The sequence below is a fragment of the Perca flavescens genome, chromosome 6, assembly GCF_004354835.1.
Source record: "Perca flavescens isolate YP-PL-M2 chromosome 6, PFLA_1.0, whole genome shotgun sequence".
Taxonomy (NCBI): Eukaryota; Metazoa; Chordata; class Actinopteri; order Perciformes; family Percidae; genus Perca; species Perca flavescens.
Window position 1 is genome coordinate 15754673 of NC_041336.1, and position 18514 is coordinate 15773186.

The 18514-nt window shown below is 39.3% G+C and overlaps 4 protein-coding genes across 4 annotated transcripts; 3 read left to right on the top strand and 1 right to left on the bottom strand.

Annotated features, from left to right (window-relative positions):
• Positions 1-2950: 2950 nt before the first annotated feature.
• On the bottom strand, positions 2951-14918 carry LOC114556626 (trypsin-2). Its single transcript, XM_028579621.1, has 6 exons — positions 14823-14918; positions 4078-4228; positions 3706-3956; positions 3446-3582; positions 3192-3293; positions 2951-3088 (listed from the first exon to the last, which is right to left on the bottom strand). Exons 1-6 carry the CDS (start codon positions 14854-14856, stop codon positions 3041-3043), a joined length of 723 nt encoding a protein of 240 aa, XP_028435422.1. The 5' UTR covers positions 14857-14918; the 3' UTR covers positions 2951-3040.
• Positions 6086-7452, top strand: LOC114556625 (trypsin-1). Its single transcript, XM_028579620.1, has 6 exons — positions 6086-6166; positions 6263-6413; positions 6509-6759; positions 6872-7008; positions 7132-7233; positions 7335-7452. Exons 1-6 carry the CDS (start codon positions 6127-6129, stop codon positions 7380-7382), a joined length of 729 nt encoding a protein of 242 aa, XP_028435421.1. The 5' UTR covers positions 6086-6126; the 3' UTR covers positions 7383-7452.
• LOC114556627 (trypsin-1) lies at positions 11340-13498 on the top strand. The gene is made up of 6 exons (XM_028579622.1): positions 11340-11379; positions 11901-12051; positions 12159-12409; positions 12806-12942; positions 13063-13164; positions 13285-13498. The coding sequence occupies exons 1-6, from the start codon at positions 11340-11342 to the stop codon at positions 13330-13332; spliced, it is 729 nt and encodes a 242-aa protein (XP_028435423.1). The 3' UTR covers positions 13333-13498.
• Positions 14860-16595, top strand: mrpl17 (mitochondrial ribosomal protein L17). The gene is made up of 4 exons (XM_028579623.1): positions 14860-15007; positions 15110-15312; positions 15919-15987; positions 16100-16595. Exons 2-4 carry the CDS (start codon positions 15139-15141, stop codon positions 16352-16354), a joined length of 498 nt encoding a protein of 165 aa, XP_028435424.1. The 5' UTR covers positions 14860-15007; positions 15110-15138; the 3' UTR covers positions 16355-16595.
• Positions 16596-18514: the final 1919 nt, after the last annotated feature.

Sequence of the window (18514 nt, forward strand, 5' to 3'; positions counted from 1 at the left end):
CCCTGCTCTCTGGCCATCCTCATTGGTCAGCAAGGGGCCAATTGCAGCAGGATGTTGGGGTTAGGCGATTCATTATCAGAAATACATAAAAAACACTTTTCATCGTAGAATTAACCCTTGTGTTGTCTTCCCGTCCACCATGAATTTGTTGTCCTCCTGGGTCAAAATTGAAAACAAACTTTTTTTTACAAAGTTTTTGGCACTTCACACACACACACGTTTTTGCCACTTTTCTCAACGCTTTTTTAAATTCATGGTCATTAAACCTAATTTAAATGACGTATTTAACTTTTGAGTTAAAAAAAGCAGAAATTATGAATTGTTTTGACTAATAGTTAAGATCAGAAGATGTTGAGTGGACCACAGACTGTTTTATGTCAAACTTTAGTCAGGATGTACTGTTTTGAAAACATAAAAAAATTAAATTCAAATGCTATAAAATTGAATAAAACACCCAAACTTCAATGAAAGTAGTCCTTAATTGTACCTGCAACGATTGTTATATCGGTTCCATGCAACGTACATCTTGCATCCATGTTTTTTTTTGGGCAATTTGGTTGTAAGAAACCCATATTTATGATATAAAGAACTTTGAAAACAGGTCAAATTTGACCCTAGGACAACACAAGGGTTAAGGATGGCTTTCTTGTCAGCAAATTTGGAAAGCATAGGCAAAAGTGTAAATATGGATCATGTTGGTTCCTCTGTTATGTATTCATTTATTTATTCCACTAAAAGTAAAAACAAGGCTATCTGTAATACCTAGTTAGTTAAAACCTGTTTTTTGTTTATGCTATCACTGTTTTTTAATATTGTGTTGACAAATTAAAGTATTTGTGTGAAATTAAACTAAATTACTACATCATTACATTCTTCTTAATGGCACACGACTTTTCTCATAAAATTAACAATCACAGTTAAATTCAGTGTTTTATTAATATGAGGGGTGGCTTTTAACTTGACTAGCATGATGATAGAGAGGTTGAACATTTCATTATTCTTTTTATGAAATCTCCTGATTAAGATCCAAGTATGTGCAGTTCTGAGGTGAAGGCACTGTGCTGAAATACAGTGTTGGTCATACAGTTTTTGTACTTTAGATTACTCAATTGCATTTCAGAGAAAAGTGTTGTTTTTTAATCCACTTTATTTATCAGATGGAGGTACACAGCAGAAATATGGTTTAGATGCTAAATAAATGATCTAGTTTTAAAATATGATGTATTGCTAGTTTATGGAGTTTGACTCAGCACCACTTCGTCCAACTCATCTCTATATAAAAACATCAATAAATAAACTGCAAATCTGTAAGGGGGCCATTTTTCACAATGAGCTACCTACTTAAAGATTTGAATGCAGTTTTTTCAGCATTTAATATCGCTACCTTTATTTTTTGTAAAAGGTTTGAATCCACCACTGTTTCTTTGGTCAGATTGCAAAGGTACACAAGCAACCTCTATATTTAGATGTGAACACAGTATCTCCCAGCTGTGTGTTTCTCAGCATCTGTTTTCAGATATGAGTGGTGAAGCTGCCTTGAAGAAAAAAAAGGTAATCTTTGTAATATATTTTTTTAAAGGCGCTTTTCAACCAATTGGTAGAAAGTAGTGTTGGAGGAAGTACTCAGATCTTTCACTTAAGTAAAAGTAGCAATACAACAATTAAAAAGTAAAGGCCTGCATTTAAAATTCAGTATTAAATGGCCTATTCTAGAGTATTAAAGAGACTCCCAAAATCTGATACTACTTTAATCTTTTGTGCACAACTTAGTTTTCTTGTGGGACAAGTTTAAACTTTATCCTTCTTATTAGTACATGGTGACCCAGTATAGCTTTGCACAACTCCAACCTGAATATGTACAAACAGCACCAACAAACACCTGTGTGGGTATGCCTAGCCTTTAATCTTTAATAACAAATCAGAATGTATACGTTCATTTTGTATGTAAAATGAAAGTTACTAGTAACCATACCTGTCGAATAAAAGTAATAAAGTAAAATGTACAATATTTGTCTTGGAAATGTAGAGGAGTAGAAGTATAAAAGTAGCATAAATGGAAAATACTCACAAAGTACAAGTACATGAACATTGTGTACACAAAGGTAGGTAGAAAAGGTATTGGCACAGACTTGTGCCACCAGCGCAATACAACATGAATGAATATTGGAAATAAGATGTAAGGCAACAATAAATAGTAAACAGAAAAATTAGAAATGCCTAATAATAAAGATATGTTTTGGAAAGTGACTTAAAAGATGATATGGACTCACCCAGCAAGAGACCGTAAGGCAAGTAGTTTCATAATACAGATATAACCAATATAATAAAGTTAAATAGTTTTTTCTCTCAGTCAATTTTGGGTATATAAAGCCTACTAAAGTGGAACCATTACTGGTGGTCTTACATTTATAAGGTTATATTGCACCACTGTTCTGCTGGTCTCAGAATGAACAAATTATATTTATTTAAATGCTGATACAAGAGACGGTGTTATTTAGGATTGTTAATTTATAAATAAAATAAGTTTTTATAGAAATACTTTTTGGATAACTGTGTCCTTGATATGAACTCATGACCAATGGATAAAATAAGGACATGGACATACACACATATACATATATATATATATATATATATATATATATATATATATATATATATATATATATATATACATACATACATACATATATATATATATATATATATATATATATATATATATATATATATATATATATATATATATATATATATATATATATATACACACACACACATACATATACATACATATACACACACACACACACATTCCTATTAAAAGCAAATTCTTATCTTTGCACCCTGCTGAAAACCTCTGTCTAAATAAAGTCATTATGTTTGTTACATTATTAATTAGACAATTTAAAATAGATAGGAAGTAATAATTGCACAAAAGAAACAACAATTTATTTCAAACATTTTATTTGTTTTACTTCAACAAAAAAGTTGCCAGTTGGACAGTCAATGTGTCTGATGTGCAGGTTAAACGGTGCAGTTAATAGCTGGCCATTGTGTTGTGCAGCCACTCAGTCTGCACACACACCTGAAAATTAGAAAATATATTATACCATTTGTTGCAGTGTCACATAAAATAGATTAAGGAGGGTAATAGTTATATTTTTTATGTATATGTAGGGAAATGATACCTTGGCATAGACACCTGGGTGATTTTTCTCAGCACATCCGTAGCCCCAGGACACAACACCCTGCAGCTCACCGTTGCACACAACGGGGCCACCAGAGTCACCCTGAGAGAGAGATTATACTCACAATGTGAACCTTTGCGATACTGTAAGTAATTATGCTATGCATTGGTAATTAAGCAAATTTGAAGTACAGAGGAGTAAAACAATTATAGTCCAATTTGAAAATACAGTGATAGAAAATCAGAGATACACACCTGGCAGGAGTCCTTGCCTCCTTCCAGGTATCCGGCACAGAACATGGTGTGGTCGACCATGCCGGGGTAGGAATTGTTGCAGTCCTCATCAGACAGGATGGGGATGTCCAAACACTGCAGTCTGTTGCTGTCAGCAGCTGCAGCAAGATAACAAAAGGGGAAGTGTGCGGTAGGGATGGATTGTTGGAGATTGTAGGCAGATTTTTTAGGACACCGGCTCAGAAATCTAAGTTTGTGGAAAATAATTGTTTTCTACTCACTGGAGCTCATGGTGTTGCCCCAGCCGGAGACTTTGCACATGGTGCCAGCAGGGGCACAGCTGGTGGGCAGAGCCACGGGCTGCACGTACTGGTTAAGGGTGGCGGGCTCGCTCAGCTTAAGCAGCATGATGTCATTCTCAAGGGTGAAGCGGTCAAAAAAGGGGTGTTTAATGATATGGGAAGCACTAATGAACTGCTCGCTACCCTCGGGGACTCCGATGTGGTGCTCTCCCATACGCACCTCAATATGACTGAAAGAGACAGAAGATTCTAAAAGATAGTAATGAAAGATGGATGCTTGTTTTTTGTTGCATGCCAATTCCCCCCTTTAGATGAATATGTGAGGCCTAAAAATATCTAGAGTGTGCTTACGACTTGGAGCAGTGAGCAGCAGACACAACCCAGTTCTCATTGACCAGGGAGCCCCCACAGAAGTGGTACCCAGCATTCAGAGACACCTGATGGGGCTCGGAGTGGCGCGTGCATTCATACCCACCCACAATCTTGTCGTCCTCCGTGGCAACTGAAAACAAATGTAAGACAGCCAGAAATAGTTTTTAGTTTGCTGCAGTATAGTTAATATATAAACGTGCACAATGCATGAAAGGCAACCTGCTCTAAAAGTACTTTATTTATCACGCTTACAAGCAGCTCCAATGAGCAGAACAAAGACCAGGGACCTCATGGCTGTAGCGTTTGATCCTGTCAGTGCACCTGAATCCATGTTTATATATATATATATACACATTCACACACACACACACACACACCTGATTGGTCCAATAATGCCAATCAAAATAAAAACTTGATAGTGAGGTACTGAACACTAGATGAGGGTGGTTCATTTCAGGTAAGTGGAGGCCTCAGGCCTGTGATCCGATAATGTTCAACTAAATATTGCTGAAACAGCTGGATTATTCACAGAATACCTTTACTCAAGGCCAACTGACTAATCAGTACTAGAGCACTCAGCCAAGATATAATCTAAGAGTGCATGAGACTTTACTTACAACAAGCCTAACTGGCACATAATGGGGGTAGATTTCACAATGAAATTAATCCATTTAGAGACCTTCATTTTTGTGTTCAACTCAGAATAATGACCATACTGGAAAAATAATACAGTAGTCCATGGCATTTTTGTAATCGCTGTTTAACATATTTGATTGCTTTCTGACAATTTATAAGTCAGTAACTATTGTGCAACTCTGAAACAGTATCTATTAAGCACATATATAAAAGTGAGGATAGCTTACATCCTATCACAAATGCCACGTTAACAAAGAAAATAGCGGATTTTAATTTATCCTTCTAAACATTTGAGTCGATTCTGAATGTTCAGACTTCTATTGTTCTTGTTAATCTTCCAAAAATGTGCATGTGATTTGTGCATATTTATCATGTGAAATTGCAGCTGCTCCACTGTAACATCTAAACTCAAACTTCCCCAACAGCAGATCTGCACTGAATTTTAACACAGATATCAGGTTAATTGACTGTGCAGAATTGTTGCAGAGCTTTTGATTTTGATTATAATTCTTTGTATTGACCTTTATTCTTCAACCTACACTGTAACAATGTTAAAAAAAACATCATCAGATAACTTTGAAGACAATGACACTAAAACCTAAAAATCCAATCCCATTTAAATTGTATTCACTGAGGTGTCCTTACTCGTAATTCTGTAACAATTGTGTGATTAAGTGAGTTTGTTTCCTGGTGTCGTTTGTCTCTTGCCACTTCACTGAATTTTTTTGAGGCATTCTATCTAAAGACATGTGGGTGGGTTTTCCTGTGAAAGCCACATTCAACAACTGTGGTTGTGAACCAGGCCATCTGCAGAGTTGCAACCCTGTCTTAACAGCACAAATCCATCCATGTCAGGGTAAACTATGAGAAAATACATCCTGTGCTATAACACATGTAAAGATGCAATCCCACGTATAGAGTAGAGCCCAACAAATTTCTCTAATATAGTGTACTCTGCATAAATGACACATGGAACGTTTAGTTACAAATATATACCATGTAAACTAGCTAATGAAGAGATACCAAGAAAAATTGTAGTTTTAAATGCAGGCATTATGCACTCCAAGATCGATCAATCCACGATCAACAATTGCTACATTGAATTTTAAAATGCTTTTAAATGCTAATTTCTCCAATAGCACTACTTTATAAATTTAACATACTTCTTAAAAGATTCATGAATACATTTTCAGCCATGCAGTTTGAGTACAGACCAACCGACAGCCAACAAAATATTTGCTTTTCCAATACCCAGAATAATTTTTTTCCAGGATCCTGATTGGTCAAAAATATCCTTGGGGGTGTGTTCAGCAGGGAAACAGGAGAGGAACCGTTCCATATAAACCAGGGCTCCAGGTGAAGTTCTATCATCGACAGGATCACACAGCAACCATGAGGTCTCTGGTCTTCGTTCTGCTCATCGGAGCTGCTTGTAAGCATGTGTCTTTCTGCTTGTGTTCTGGTCACTGAATTCAAAAAATGGTCAGTTTGTTTGTTGCTGACTATTTGGCCTCCTGTGTGTTTTCAGTCGCTACCGAGGATGACAAGATTGTCGGAGGGTATGAGTGCACACCCTACTCCCAGGCCCATACGGTGTCTCTGAACTCTGGCTACCACTTCTGTGGGGGCTCCCTGGTCAACGAGAACTGGGTTGTGTCTGCTGCTCACTGCTACAAATCGTATGTCACATGTCAAATTATAAAGACAAGAATCCATCTGCCTTTAACAGGCATCGTGAAACTCAGCTGTCATTCATCCTCTCTTGTCTCTACAGCCGTGTGGAGGTGCGTATTGGAGAGCACAACATCAAGGTCACCGAGGGAAACGAGCAGTTCATCAGCTCCTCCCGCGTTATCCGCCACCCCAAATACAGCTCCTACAACATCGACAATGACATCATGCTGATCAAGCTGAGCAAGCCCGCCACCCTCAACCAGTACGTGAAGCCCGTGGCTCTGCCCACCAGCTGTGCCCCCGCTGGCACCATGTGCAAAGTCTCCGGCTGGGGCAACACCATGAGCTCCAGTGAGTAACTACATTTTAACTAGCTAGGAGATACGCAATGTTTCAGGGTAACATTTTGTTTTCATTTGTGTCATTCTAAACGTGTTCCACCCATACGTTTTACACATTGTAGCTGCTGACGGTAACAAGCTGCAGTGCCTGGACATCCCCATTCTGTCTAAGAGAGACTGTGATAACTCCTACCCTGGCATGATCACTGAGTCCATGTTCTGCGCTGGATACCTGGAGGGAGGCAAGGACTCTTGCCAGGTATGTAATAACAGGACTCTGCAGCAGTCCTTATCTTAGACCAGTGCATCTTAGTTGCAAATCCAGAATATCCTGAATTTTATTTACATGTACAGTTATTCTCTCTCTCGCTCTCTCTCTCAGGGTGACTCTGGTGGCCCCGTCGTGTGCAACGGTGAGCTGCAGGGTGTTGTGTCCTGGGGCTACGGATGTGCTCAGAAGAACAACCCTGGTGTCTACGCCAAGGTAAACCTGAAATATCTCTTTACAATGAATACTATAGCTGTTTGAAATTGAACTTTCATGCCCAGTTAAGACCTAAAACCCTGTTCTGTCTCCATTCACAGGTCTGCCTCTTCAACGAATGGCTGGAGACCACCATGGCCACCTATTAAGTCTGATCCTGCGATCACCATACTCACTCCATCATTCTAACTTCACTATTGTCTAGTTTTGAATAATTTCCATCGAGTCAATAAAGTCTTACACCTTGACTTTCAAATGACGTTTCTCTCAATTTCTGCCTTCGTTTTTCTACACCATGATACTTTAAAACAAACTTTTTTCACAAAAAGGTGTTAACCTGTTTACTGCTCTTCAGGATACATACTAAACAAGGTAATTACGTCTTCTGATATTCTTGTATCAAGCAACAACTTTTCGTTCTGCTCAACAATCATTAATAATAGCCTATATATTGTACTGAAAACAAATTCCACCGGCCTTGGTAGCGTGGCTAATAATCTATCTATAATACTTTAGCTAGTGTTAAAATTGGTTTATAAGCCTAGTATTTAAAATGGTTACTGCAGTCCAAATTCAAAATACTGGAGAGAGTTGTCTCACCCGGCCCCTCCACCCGAGTGCCGAGGATCACAGGGGTTGCCAGGTTGCCAATGTTGAACCCAACGTCACACAATGTCAATGTTAGCTAGATGCTAGTCTTACATTGCTATTACTTTACAGCGCAGTGGAGTTGCTAGATGCTGCTATGTTTACAGTTATAAAAGCCAGTGCTCTCGCGGAGCTCTGTAACCGGCTGACAGCCACCTTTTAACGGCTAAACATAACAACAATAACCACTATAAAGACCGCAACCTTGCGAAGAATTTGTGCCCAACTGACACATTGCTGCAACAGCCAATAAAAAGACCGCTAGCTCGTGGTCGTCTGTACCCGGGGCACAGGTTTTGTCCGTCCAAATCCAACAATTCAGACTACACGGTTGTTTTGCCAAAGTTAAATTGCATGTTTCCATTATCAGAGTTTCTGCAGGTTTCACTAAGTCAAATCAAAACCATGATTATGAGATAAGCTGCCTCCATCTTAAAAATGCATTTCCAATATTTACCAGTGTTTTACCACACCTATGGTCATGCAACTGTTTAGAAAGATGCCTAGTTTTCCTAGTGACATTCCGTCACGGAATAGAAATTCCAAATCCTGCCATTGTTATAAGAGAAGTGTAGGAATCTCGTAGGGTACAGATTTGATCATTGGCAAATTATCAAAGATGTTTTATCAATATTAATAAAGTTATGAATATGGTTATTAATAACTTTATCAAATCGACAAACAATCAAAACGGGGCACCACCCTGCAAGTCAGGGACCAATAATCAAACTGTGGATCAGTCTCATTTCTGTGATAATCCTTTAAAAAGGAAATAAAGGAAGGGGTGAATCCAAGCACGGACCTGATCGACCAGCAATTATTACAACAAGTACACAAATAATCACAAGCAACTGCTAATTAAGTATAATAAGATTTATTAACGTCACAATTAGTAGCTAATCAATAATCCTTCAATAATAAACTTATATACCTTTTTACAATATTACAACCAAAAACAAAGCAGAAACAAAGCAGCATGGGCGGACACGTCTGTGTCCGTGTGTGAGTGTGTGTGTGTGTGAGAGAGAGTGAGTGAAAAGGGAGGGGCGGTGTCGAAGTGTAGTTCTAACACGAAAACAAACTCCCAAAATGGCTACTCCTGTGAGCTGCACAAAACTATTTAGCCTCAAGAGGGCGATAGTGGTGCTAGGTGCAACGAGGAGGGGTTGAACAGGTAAAGGGGGGGTTGCCAGGCAACCCCATGTAGTTAAACTAGCAGCGTTAGCTCGGGAGCTACGTGGCTAGCTTGTGTCCGTGTTTGTGTTAGTAAAAGGAACAGAATAAAGGAGGAAAACAAAAGAAACACTCTGATCTTAGTTATCTATAACAGCCAGCTCAGTGGCTAACAGCTGATTTTCGCGATTGTCTCGCAGACAGTAACTAAAACTCCGTCAAAGGAGTGGTTAAGCAGGTAGCGCTTACGGTTTTAAACCAGCTATTTAACACAACCAAAATCAAACAGTATAGGGATCAGTTATACATTTACAGAACAGATTAATAATCACATATGGACCAGTACATGATTAAATCAGATCACCTTAATGGCAACAAGTGGTAGCTAACCCTTTGCTCATTAATAAAGACACTACTTATCTCTGCCCAGACGTAAGCCTTCTTACGGTGTGTTCAGTCCGTTTGTTTCTGTCCATAGATTTCCACAGAAATTAAACAGAACAAATCCCTTGGCGCTCGTCAGCAGCCACGGAGAAACTTCCCTCCAAAAAGCAGCAAGGGGCAAGTTTAGTCGACTTTGAGAAAAAAACGTTGTTCCCTTCTCACTTCAGATATGAAAACACTGGTGCGTTTTCAAGGATCCACCGAAATAAAATCCACTTTCTCCAGAAAATGGAAGTTCAGCACAAGCGCTTGCGCGCCTCCTTTCAGCAACGGGAGTTGCAAGTGAAGACGAGGGAGTTTCCTAGGATCAGGTTATTTATAGGTTAAGACTGCATGCTGTGTTTATGGTCCCGCTGAACCAATAGGAAGACTCAAAACTCTTGAAAGGGTGAAGACTACAATCTTGTAGTTCTTTGACTTCCTGCCAGTTGTGAGGCGTTTCCCTTCTGGCTGGCACTTTTGCATAAAGGTGTGAATTACCCCGGCTTTGGGGTTTACATGCAGGCCAAGATTCCTTTGTCTTGGTCACATGTTCCTTTGTCTCTGAGCACATGTGTGTCCTGTATCCAGAGGTCAGTTTAATCTGAGGCCTTTTGGTTAAAATCAGATTTAACCAGCTTCTTGGTCCCCAACAGAAGATAGTATTTCAACATAGCATGTTTCCTTATTATCTGGTGACATATTGTGGTCATTTTTGAATACTGTATATTACATATTGGATCTTAAAATACATAATACATAATTGCAGCCAAATGTTGCACCATTTCTTTCACTCAGTTTTGGGGTATTTTTATTTGTTGTTTTATGATGATTCTGATTTTAATGATAATAATAACCTATGAATACGTTTCTATTAATTTTAAAGAATTACCTAAACCCTTATCAAATCTAATCTGCTCTGCAAATAGCCATTACCGCGAAAGCGTCCCGTCAAGTTAAGCCAATTTATTCATAGAGCAAACAATCCCTGCATAGGAATGAAATAGACAGAACGATAAAAGAATGCAATAGACAAAATATCAGCAATGTAGTTGTAGTTGAGAGAATATGAACAGAAAATCATTTCACTGATAGACATCAGAAGCTGAGATAGAGCTGATAAAAATAGACTGCGATGTTCTCTCTTTTCAAATGTGTCAAATGTAATTCAAAGTAGAAATTTGGTAGCATATTTGGCAGCACAATATGTGACTGTATATCATACACTGGGTTATAGTAGAAAAAAGATCCAATTGAATGACAAATGACAAATAATAGGCTACTGTCTCAGTGTACTGTACTTTTAGTGATTATCATCAATTCATCTGAATGTATCTTTTCAATTGTTTTATTAGTAAATATTTAGTAAATATTCTTTAACTCACTCTTCACTTTGACAATATTGTTCTCGCAACATGACACATTATCACTATGCCATTAAAACTGCTGAACTGAACTGTATTGAGCTTAATTGAGAGAAAGAGCAATAATTCATAAATACATTTTGAAGTAATTGGTCTGTATAGGAGCACTGTCCCTGCAGTTTTCATTTGGGCAGGCCAGAGCCACTCAGTGAGTCAATCTGTGAGAGAAGCTCCACCTGGCGCTGCATCTGGGGCCGAGTCAAGGTCAGGATGCTGATTACAACCTGTACAGACAATAGTGTACTGTACTCACACCAGACTAGTGCAACAACCAATCAAACTAAAATACACACATTTTCAAGGTGCATTTTACTGGCAGAATTTTCGTAAGTATATATGGCAGCGTTTTTCCATCAGCACTATTTGAGGGTTTGATTGGTCAACAGCACCGGAGCACCCAAAAAAAATCTTTGCATCTCCATGTGGCATCAACCAATCATGAGGTCTCTGGTCTTTGCTCTGCTCCTTGGAGTTGTGTGTAAGTACGGACCACATTACAAAAAAAATTGTAGATTATACGACAAGTATATCCGACCACACAATCTATCCATGGAAAAAATAAAATTTTCAGCAGATATCTTAGTTATAACAGGATAGAGCTAGCAAAGCAGTCTGGTGTTTATATTTGCAAATTGCCCCACAATATGAATACAGTGTGATTATAACTTGTATTTTGGTGGTAACCGTGGTTGTATAATCGCAATATTACACGAGAAGGTTTGATTTAATGTCATTATTGGCACGACAGTGATGCGACTAGGACCGAGGCGCTTGCGCCGAGGTTCGTAAGCATCACTTAATATATTGCTTAAATATATTTAGTGTGGAAAATAACATGCCCTTCAGATTGTGGATTCATGATCTACCAAAGAACATCTATGACTAAGAAAAACACCAAAGAGGCAAAGGAGATGCAAAAACGTTGGGAATTTGCAGAGTAACAATTTTTATACCGATACTATTCATTTTTTGCAGAGATCTAAATATATATTTTTTCAGTTACCAAAAAGGATGACAAAATTGTTGGAGGGAAGGAATGCATGCCTCATTCACAGCCCCATCAGGTGTCTCTGAACTATGGCTACCACTTCTGTGGTGGCTCCCTGGTCAACGAGAACTGGGTGGTGTCTGCTGCTCACTGCTACAAATCGTGGGTGCTGATAAAACATCATATCCAAAATAACAAAAAGGCACTAATCTCATCCCTCTTGTTAGCCATTCTCTCTGTCTTGCTTACAACTTCTTCCTCTCTTTCAGCAAAATGGACATTGTCCTCGGTGATCACAACCGTTGGTTCGTGGATGGCAATGAACAGATCATTTCTGCTGAACGCGTGATCCCTCATCCCAACTACGAGTCCTGGCTGGTTAACAATGACCTCATGCTGATCAAGCTGAGCAAGTCCCCCACCATCAACCAGTATGTGCGGCCTGTGGCTCTGCCTACTAGTTGTGCCCCCGCTGGCACCACATGCACAGTCTCTGGATGGGGTGTGTTCATGAGCTCCTGTGAGTATCAAACACTCGCCGAGTTCCAAATCACATCATTTTTCTTTTTACTTTTAATATACACCAGAACTGCCCTTACAAAGTACAGACTATATGCATACAATTGGGAAACACTACTTCTTCATAACATTGCGGCTTGAACTTTGACCCTCTTGCTCATCTATGCTGCGCGAGGGATTGTGGTTCAGAATAGCCAGAAAAGCATGCTGGCTTGCATTCCGACCGGATACATCCTGCTATTTCTGCCATACTGCAAAAATGCATACTTTGTATTTGGGACACCAAATATTTTTTTGGCATTGGGACAGAGGGACTGTCTCTGACACAAGGCTTCTGTTAGTCTACGTTTGTCCATCATTCATTTGACATTGTGTCTCTGGTTCTGCATCTCCACAGCTGCTGATAGTAACAGGCTGCAGTGCCTGGAAATCCCCATCCTGTCTGATGAGGACTGTGACAACTCCTACCCCGGCATGATCACTGAGGCCATGTTCTGTGCTGGATACATCAAAGGAGGCAAAGACTCCTGCCAGGTAGGCCTATGTATCTCTGTTGTTGCAAACTGACAAAAGTATATGACTTGAACTTAGCACTAAGTTGAGACTTAACGCTTTCATATATTATGTTAAACTTCTTTGCTCCCCAACTCTCAGGTTGACTCCGGTGGTCCTGTTGTGTGTGACGGTGAGCTGCAGGGTGTTGTGTCCTGGGGCTTTGGGTGTGCGGAGAAGAACCACCCCGGTGTCTATGCCAAGGTAAAAAACAAAAGGTTTCCCACAGCAATCCTTTATTTCTATTTTGTGAAAGAGATATATTCCCAAAGCCTGGCGTGACATAACGTTTTAAACATGCCTTTTCCCTCTTTCTTGCATCAGACCTGCATTTTTACAGACTGGCTGCAGAGCACCATGGCCTCTTACTGAATCCAGTCCAATCACTCTGCTACAGCGGTTTCTATACTGCAAAATCCTGTGTCAACAAGGACATTGGGCATTCAAATAAAATAGGTGTAACACCTGCATTTTAAGTATGCTTTTAGTTGGTATCTTTCTCTGTCTTTCTGATCTGCCTGGCAAATCCACACGACGAATAAAATGGGGAAAACATTCAATTATATTACTAGTTAAAGACCTGTTTACTTTGATGTTATAGGCAGTAATACAACAAACATGAGTTGCGTGTTAGGTAGAAAGTTGTGGGGCAACAACTACTTTGGACGGACACAAAAAAAGAAAGTTACACAATTTTACATAATGCTCCATTTCCTATTTTCAACACAGGCGATAATCCAACTAAGCACATACCTGTTCTCCTCAACGTGCTGTGCTGCTCACTTCCGTATATATATATGCGCCTCAGTTTGGGTAATGTTAGCTAGCTGTTCTGCCGAGCAAGCCCAATTTTACCGCGTTGTCCTGCTGCTTCATGTTTGGTATAACCAGAGAATGTCTAATAAGGGGAGAACTTCCACTCTCGGGAAAATTCCGGGTTGGTACAATGGGAATGAGATAGGGAGGGAACAGGCTCTCCATAGACAGGATCTGGTATAACCCTCTACGAAAGATGCTTGAGATCCTGAAAGCCTGTTGTTGACCAGGGTACCACTACCATCCACTCCAAATAACACACAGAAAGAGAATCCCTTGACATTAAAAAACTTTTACCAGCGGTTAGTTAATAACAAAAGCCCGCGGCTGGTGGGCACTGATGTATTTAGTCTCAAGGTTTATTCAAAGGGCAGACTTTTACTTTTGTGTAGAAGATAATTCACAACGTTCATGATGACTACACTACGCTTCTGGCAACTACCAGCAGATGACGACAACAGTACTTTGGTAAATAGCCAATCAAATTGCAGCGGGCCAACAGGTAATCAGCAACACGTGGCATCAAATTTGTGCAACGTGGGCATGCGTACTGTTGTTTTCACACACAGGGCACTTGACGTTACAGCAATTAGCCTACGGCAATTAAGACTTTTAAAACTATTATATCCAGCCACTGATCTTGTAGAAAAATGATAAATAGCAGAAGCTATCAAGGATATTTTATGTCATGCATTAATCCAGAATTATATTAATTTCTTCTTTTTCTCAGTACTAAGCCCACCTGACTGCCCGTCGCCTCAACATATTATAAATCGAGGCCATGCAATTAAAATCATAGACTGTTAATATTTACAGTCTATGGTTAACATAGAAAAATAAGAGATCAAACAGAACAAAGTATGAGTATAGTATTAAAAATAATTAAGAAATAAATCTGTAGAAATTAGAGAACACTGAATAAAAAAACTTATAATGTGCTTGATTACCCCATTAAAAGTTATACAATAACTATCCAAAAAAACAAAGATATACAGACACCCAAAGGTACTCCGTCGCTTATTTTTAAGAATCATAATAACAATGACCTTGATACTTTTTTCTGCGGTTCTTGATTTTCATCGTTTCTGGCTGCAGTGAGTTTAGCGGAACTGTCGCTCCCCAGTTCTATTACCAAGTCGGACATATTTGACGACGCACCACTAATGTTAGCTTCGCATTGCTGACTGATTGCTGACGGCTGAGTGACCTCGGGCTTTGTGATTACATTGAGGTAATTGCTCTGTAGGATAGCTAGAGGGCGGGTTAAATTGATAATACGCTTTACTTGGGAACATTTTCTCGTTTAGTTTAGTTTTCCATTTGTTCGTCGCAGATTCACGCAGGCGAATCTAACAGGACAAGATGCGCCTCACGTTGCAAATGTTGATCTCCCACGGCCGGGTGGCCCGGAAGATGGGTATGGGGCCGCAGTCCCGAATCAACATGCTGCGGAACATTTTGACAGGACTGGTCCGACACGAGAGGATAGAAACCACGGCGGCCCGAGCAGATGAAGTCCGCTTCTACGCTGAAAAGGTGACTATGACCTGGTGCTGCTGGCTAGCTACCCATTAAGCTGACGTTAACGTTACAGTATTTAATATATTTTTATAATAGCCAAATTAAAACAGGAACGCTATACAAGTTACATAGCCTACATCTTTCGACCTGAGATTTTGTTATGATGGATCAATATCAGCCACCACACATTTGGTTAAGGTTTTGTCCATATAGTGTTATGGTGGAAGAAGAAAAAGTGAACTTTTAAGAGTCGAAATATGTGAAACTGTTAATGGCTCGGCAACATTTCACTGTTATCATTTCAATTAAACTTTGGCATGATTTCATGTTAAAAATAAGTTATTTTGATGTGCACATTGTAATAGAAAAAAAAACATTATCTTTAACAAAATTAGTTATAAAACTAGCAAAGGCATATGATCAGCCTTATTGGCCTGTTTTACAATTCCCAAAATGTTATTAGACTGATAAAGGCAATTAGGTCTTCATCTGGTTCAATCCAAAAATGTTCATCCCACATTAAACTAATTTATGTGAACAAGATTATTTTAATATGAATGTGTCTAACAGGCAACATATTTTACACAATGGTTCTGACTGTATATGTTTTCTTTGTCCCAGATTATTGACTATGCCAAAAAGGGAGACACTGATGAGAAGGCGATGAAAATGGCCAGTTTTTGGCTGACGGTACGTGTCTGCAGCTCTTCTCAACTTTCTGAAGTTAAAAGCTGTTTCACTCTGAATATAAAACAGTTAATGGGAAGTCAATGTTTAGTTTGAATGTGCTTTTTCTCTTCAGGAAAAGGATCTGGTCCCTAAGCTCTTCAAGGTCCTTGCTCCACGGTTTGAGACCCAGACAAATGGCTACACACGTATGGCACGCATCCCCAACAGACAGAACCTAGACAGAGCAAAGATGGCCGTCCTGGAGTACAAAGGCAACCCCTTCCCGCCGCTCTATCCTGTGAAAAAAGAGAATGAACTGACACTCATCAACCAGCTTCTCAAAGGCTACAGAGAGGAGAGGGCACAACAGTTGGCTGCAAAACCTTGATTAAAACCCTCCTGGTGTTGGATCGGTGATGGTGGTCGCTGAAGGATGATGGATGGGTGCTGAAATGCCTCTGAAGAATCACGTGCAGTTGCTGCAGGTTGTGGCATATAGACACTTGTTCATTTCTTCACCAGAAAAGCAGTCCAAAAGCTCCAGTGTCAACTGAAGCCAAGGACGTGTCTGTTAACATTGTGTAAAGACATTTATGACTGATTATGTATTAATAAATATTATTTCCAGATTTTTGCTTTATTTCTTTAAACAAGATTTGGCCCACACAACAGCAGCACACTTAGTATTGCACTTCTATGAAATTGGGGGAGTTGTTAGAAATTTTAAAAAAGTGGTAAAAGAATCGAAGCAGCAGAGGAAGAGATATTTAGTCCCAAGTGTGAGTCAGACTCCAAAAACACTGGCTCCTACAGTACCCATAATGCAACTGGATAGCATCTTTCATTAGAGCCCACCTGCTTCTTATATGCCTACGTCATTCAGGGGGAAAAAGTCAATTCAATTAGGTTGACACTGCAGAAACCCTTTGTGACAAGTGAAAGTTGTCTATTATGCTATACTACATTGTACAGTGTTTTTGTTATTTTGTCATCCTGGGGACAAACAGAACACCTGACAATAAAAGCACAAGTCAGAGTATTTACATATTGTTGGACTATTGTATTAGTGGTGCGTTCTTTTTGTCTTGTAATCGCGACTAGTAGCTCGAGTGTGACGTCACATCCATGTCGGGAAAACTAGTAACCGTGGGTTGTTGCGCTCTTTTTGTCACACAATACTACGAGTTTTTGTAACATTTTTAGTAACATTTAGGATTCTATTCACCCAGTTATTGACATTGAAATTACGTTTTGATTAACATTAACGTTCGGCTACTGCTCTGCTTTCTGCTCAAGGCTCGGCTTAAAGCCGTTGTTGTCATATAGCAACCGAGCGTCTCTAGCCAATTTCAGCTGCACAAGTTACAACATAACTAATCAGGCGGTATTTAACTCCTAATATGACTGTAGCAACATGCCTATAGGTAGCAGTATACAGTGCTATGTGTACCACTTCTTCATTTGGTTACAACAAAGACAAAAGTGCTTAAAATTGTAGAAAACCACAATGTTTACTACGTGTGATGCACGACGTAGCCATCTTTGAAAGTGAACTCGGGGTCCTCTGAGTTCAGACGACTTGACGAGTTGTATATACGACTTCGGTGGCGTTCTTTTTGCAACTTCCGGTTCGTAACTCCAGAAAACAGAACGCACCATAGGTTGCAATACATTTGATAAGACGAGTGAAAAGAAGTTAGTGGACAAATTTGATCACTAAAATCACAAAATAACGCCTGAGCTGACATCACAAATTGTTACAGAATAATGTAACAACTTTTTTCCTTTAAAGACAGTGGCAGTGATTACCCTGAAAGCCATTTACAAATGGATAACCTTACTGGAGAACAGGCACAGACAGGCGCAGTTTGTTGTGACTGGACTTCAGCAGACAGAGCGGGATACTGGCAGGGACTGTGAAATAATTAGGCTAGCCTACATCAAATTGTGACCAGCCTGGAGCCTGTCCCTGTGGTGTTTCATATTAATGGAGTCTTGTAATGAGAACAGATTCTAAATATGATTTACGGATATTAGATTGACTCCTTAGGACACATGCCCTTGTCCTAACTGGAACACAGACACTCTTGCTTATTAACACAGTAGTCAAATAATACACACACCCAGACGAGCCCTCTAATAAAACCTTTTTTTATTATTATTTTGGCAAAAAGTGTATATGTACAGCGTATTTAGAATTTTCATTTGACACCATTAAAATGCATTTGAATAGTGCTTCAGTGATGTGCTCTTAAACAGATCGCTCCGAGTAGCCTAAAAGCTGTGCTGTTTTCTGTCATGCATACATAATCTCTTTTTGTCCAGTTCTCTCCACAAAGGGTCTCAGTCCTGTAATTGTATGTCAATATACACAAATTTGAAGCAGTGATACAGTTTCAGTAAGCCTGTCTGTTAGTCAAGTCACCCATTGTCTGTTCAGTCAAGTCATGGCAACCATAACAATAGGCAACAGCAGACAAAATGGCAGACATGCCAAATATAAACCGGCCACAATCAGAAATAACTACTAGTACTATAATTCAAGTAT

What these genes read in the sequence shown, in the direction of transcription:
- LOC114556627 (XM_028579622.1), top strand. Translation starts at nt 11,340, where the DNA reads ATGAGGTCTCTGGTCTTTGCTCTGCTCCTTGGAGTTGTGT. An exon ending in TCTGCTCCTTGGAGTTGTGT is followed by an intron (nt 11,380 to 11,900) that starts GTAAGTACGGAC and finishes ATATTTTTTCAG; the next exon opens with TTACCAAAAAGGATGACAAA. An exon ending in ACCCCGGTGTCTATGCCAAG is followed by an intron (nt 13,165 to 13,284) that starts GTAAAAAACAAA and finishes TTCTTGCATCAG; the next exon opens with ACCTGCATTTTTACAGACTG.
- mrpl17 (XM_028579623.1), top strand. Translation starts at nt 15,139, where the DNA reads ATGCGCCTCACGTTGCAAATGTTGATCTCCCACGGCCGGGTGGCCCGG. An exon ending in TCCGCTTCTACGCTGAAAAG is followed by an intron (nt 15,313 to 15,918) that starts GTGACTATGACC and finishes TCTTTGTCCCAG; the next exon opens with ATTATTGACTATGCCAAAAA. An exon ending in TGGCCAGTTTTTGGCTGACG is followed by an intron (nt 15,988 to 16,099) that starts GTACGTGTCTGC and finishes TTTTCTCTTCAG; the next exon opens with GAAAAGGATCTGGTCCCTAA.
- LOC114556625 (XM_028579620.1), top strand. Translation starts at nt 6,127, where the DNA reads ATGAGGTCTCTGGTCTTCGTTCTGCTCATCGGAGCTGCTT. An exon ending in TCTGCTCATCGGAGCTGCTT is followed by an intron (nt 6,167 to 6,262) that starts GTAAGCATGTGT and finishes GTGTGTTTTCAG; the next exon opens with TCGCTACCGAGGATGACAAG. An exon ending in GAGGCAAGGACTCTTGCCAG is followed by an intron (nt 7,009 to 7,131) that starts GTATGTAATAAC and finishes TCTCTCTCTCAG; the next exon opens with GGTGACTCTGGTGGCCCCGT.
- LOC114556626 (XM_028579621.1), bottom strand. Translation starts at nt 14,856, where the DNA reads ATGAAAATCAAGAACCGCAGAAAAAAGTATCAAG. An exon ending in CCGCAGAAAAAAGTATCAAG is followed by an intron (nt 4,229 to 14,822) that starts GTCATTGTTATT and finishes ATTTGTTTTCAG; the next exon opens with TTGCCACGGAGGACGACAAG. An exon ending in GCTGCTCACTGCTCCAAGTC is followed by an intron (nt 3,957 to 4,077) that starts GTAAGCACACTC and finishes TGTCTCTTTCAG; the next exon opens with TCATATTGAGGTGCGTATGG.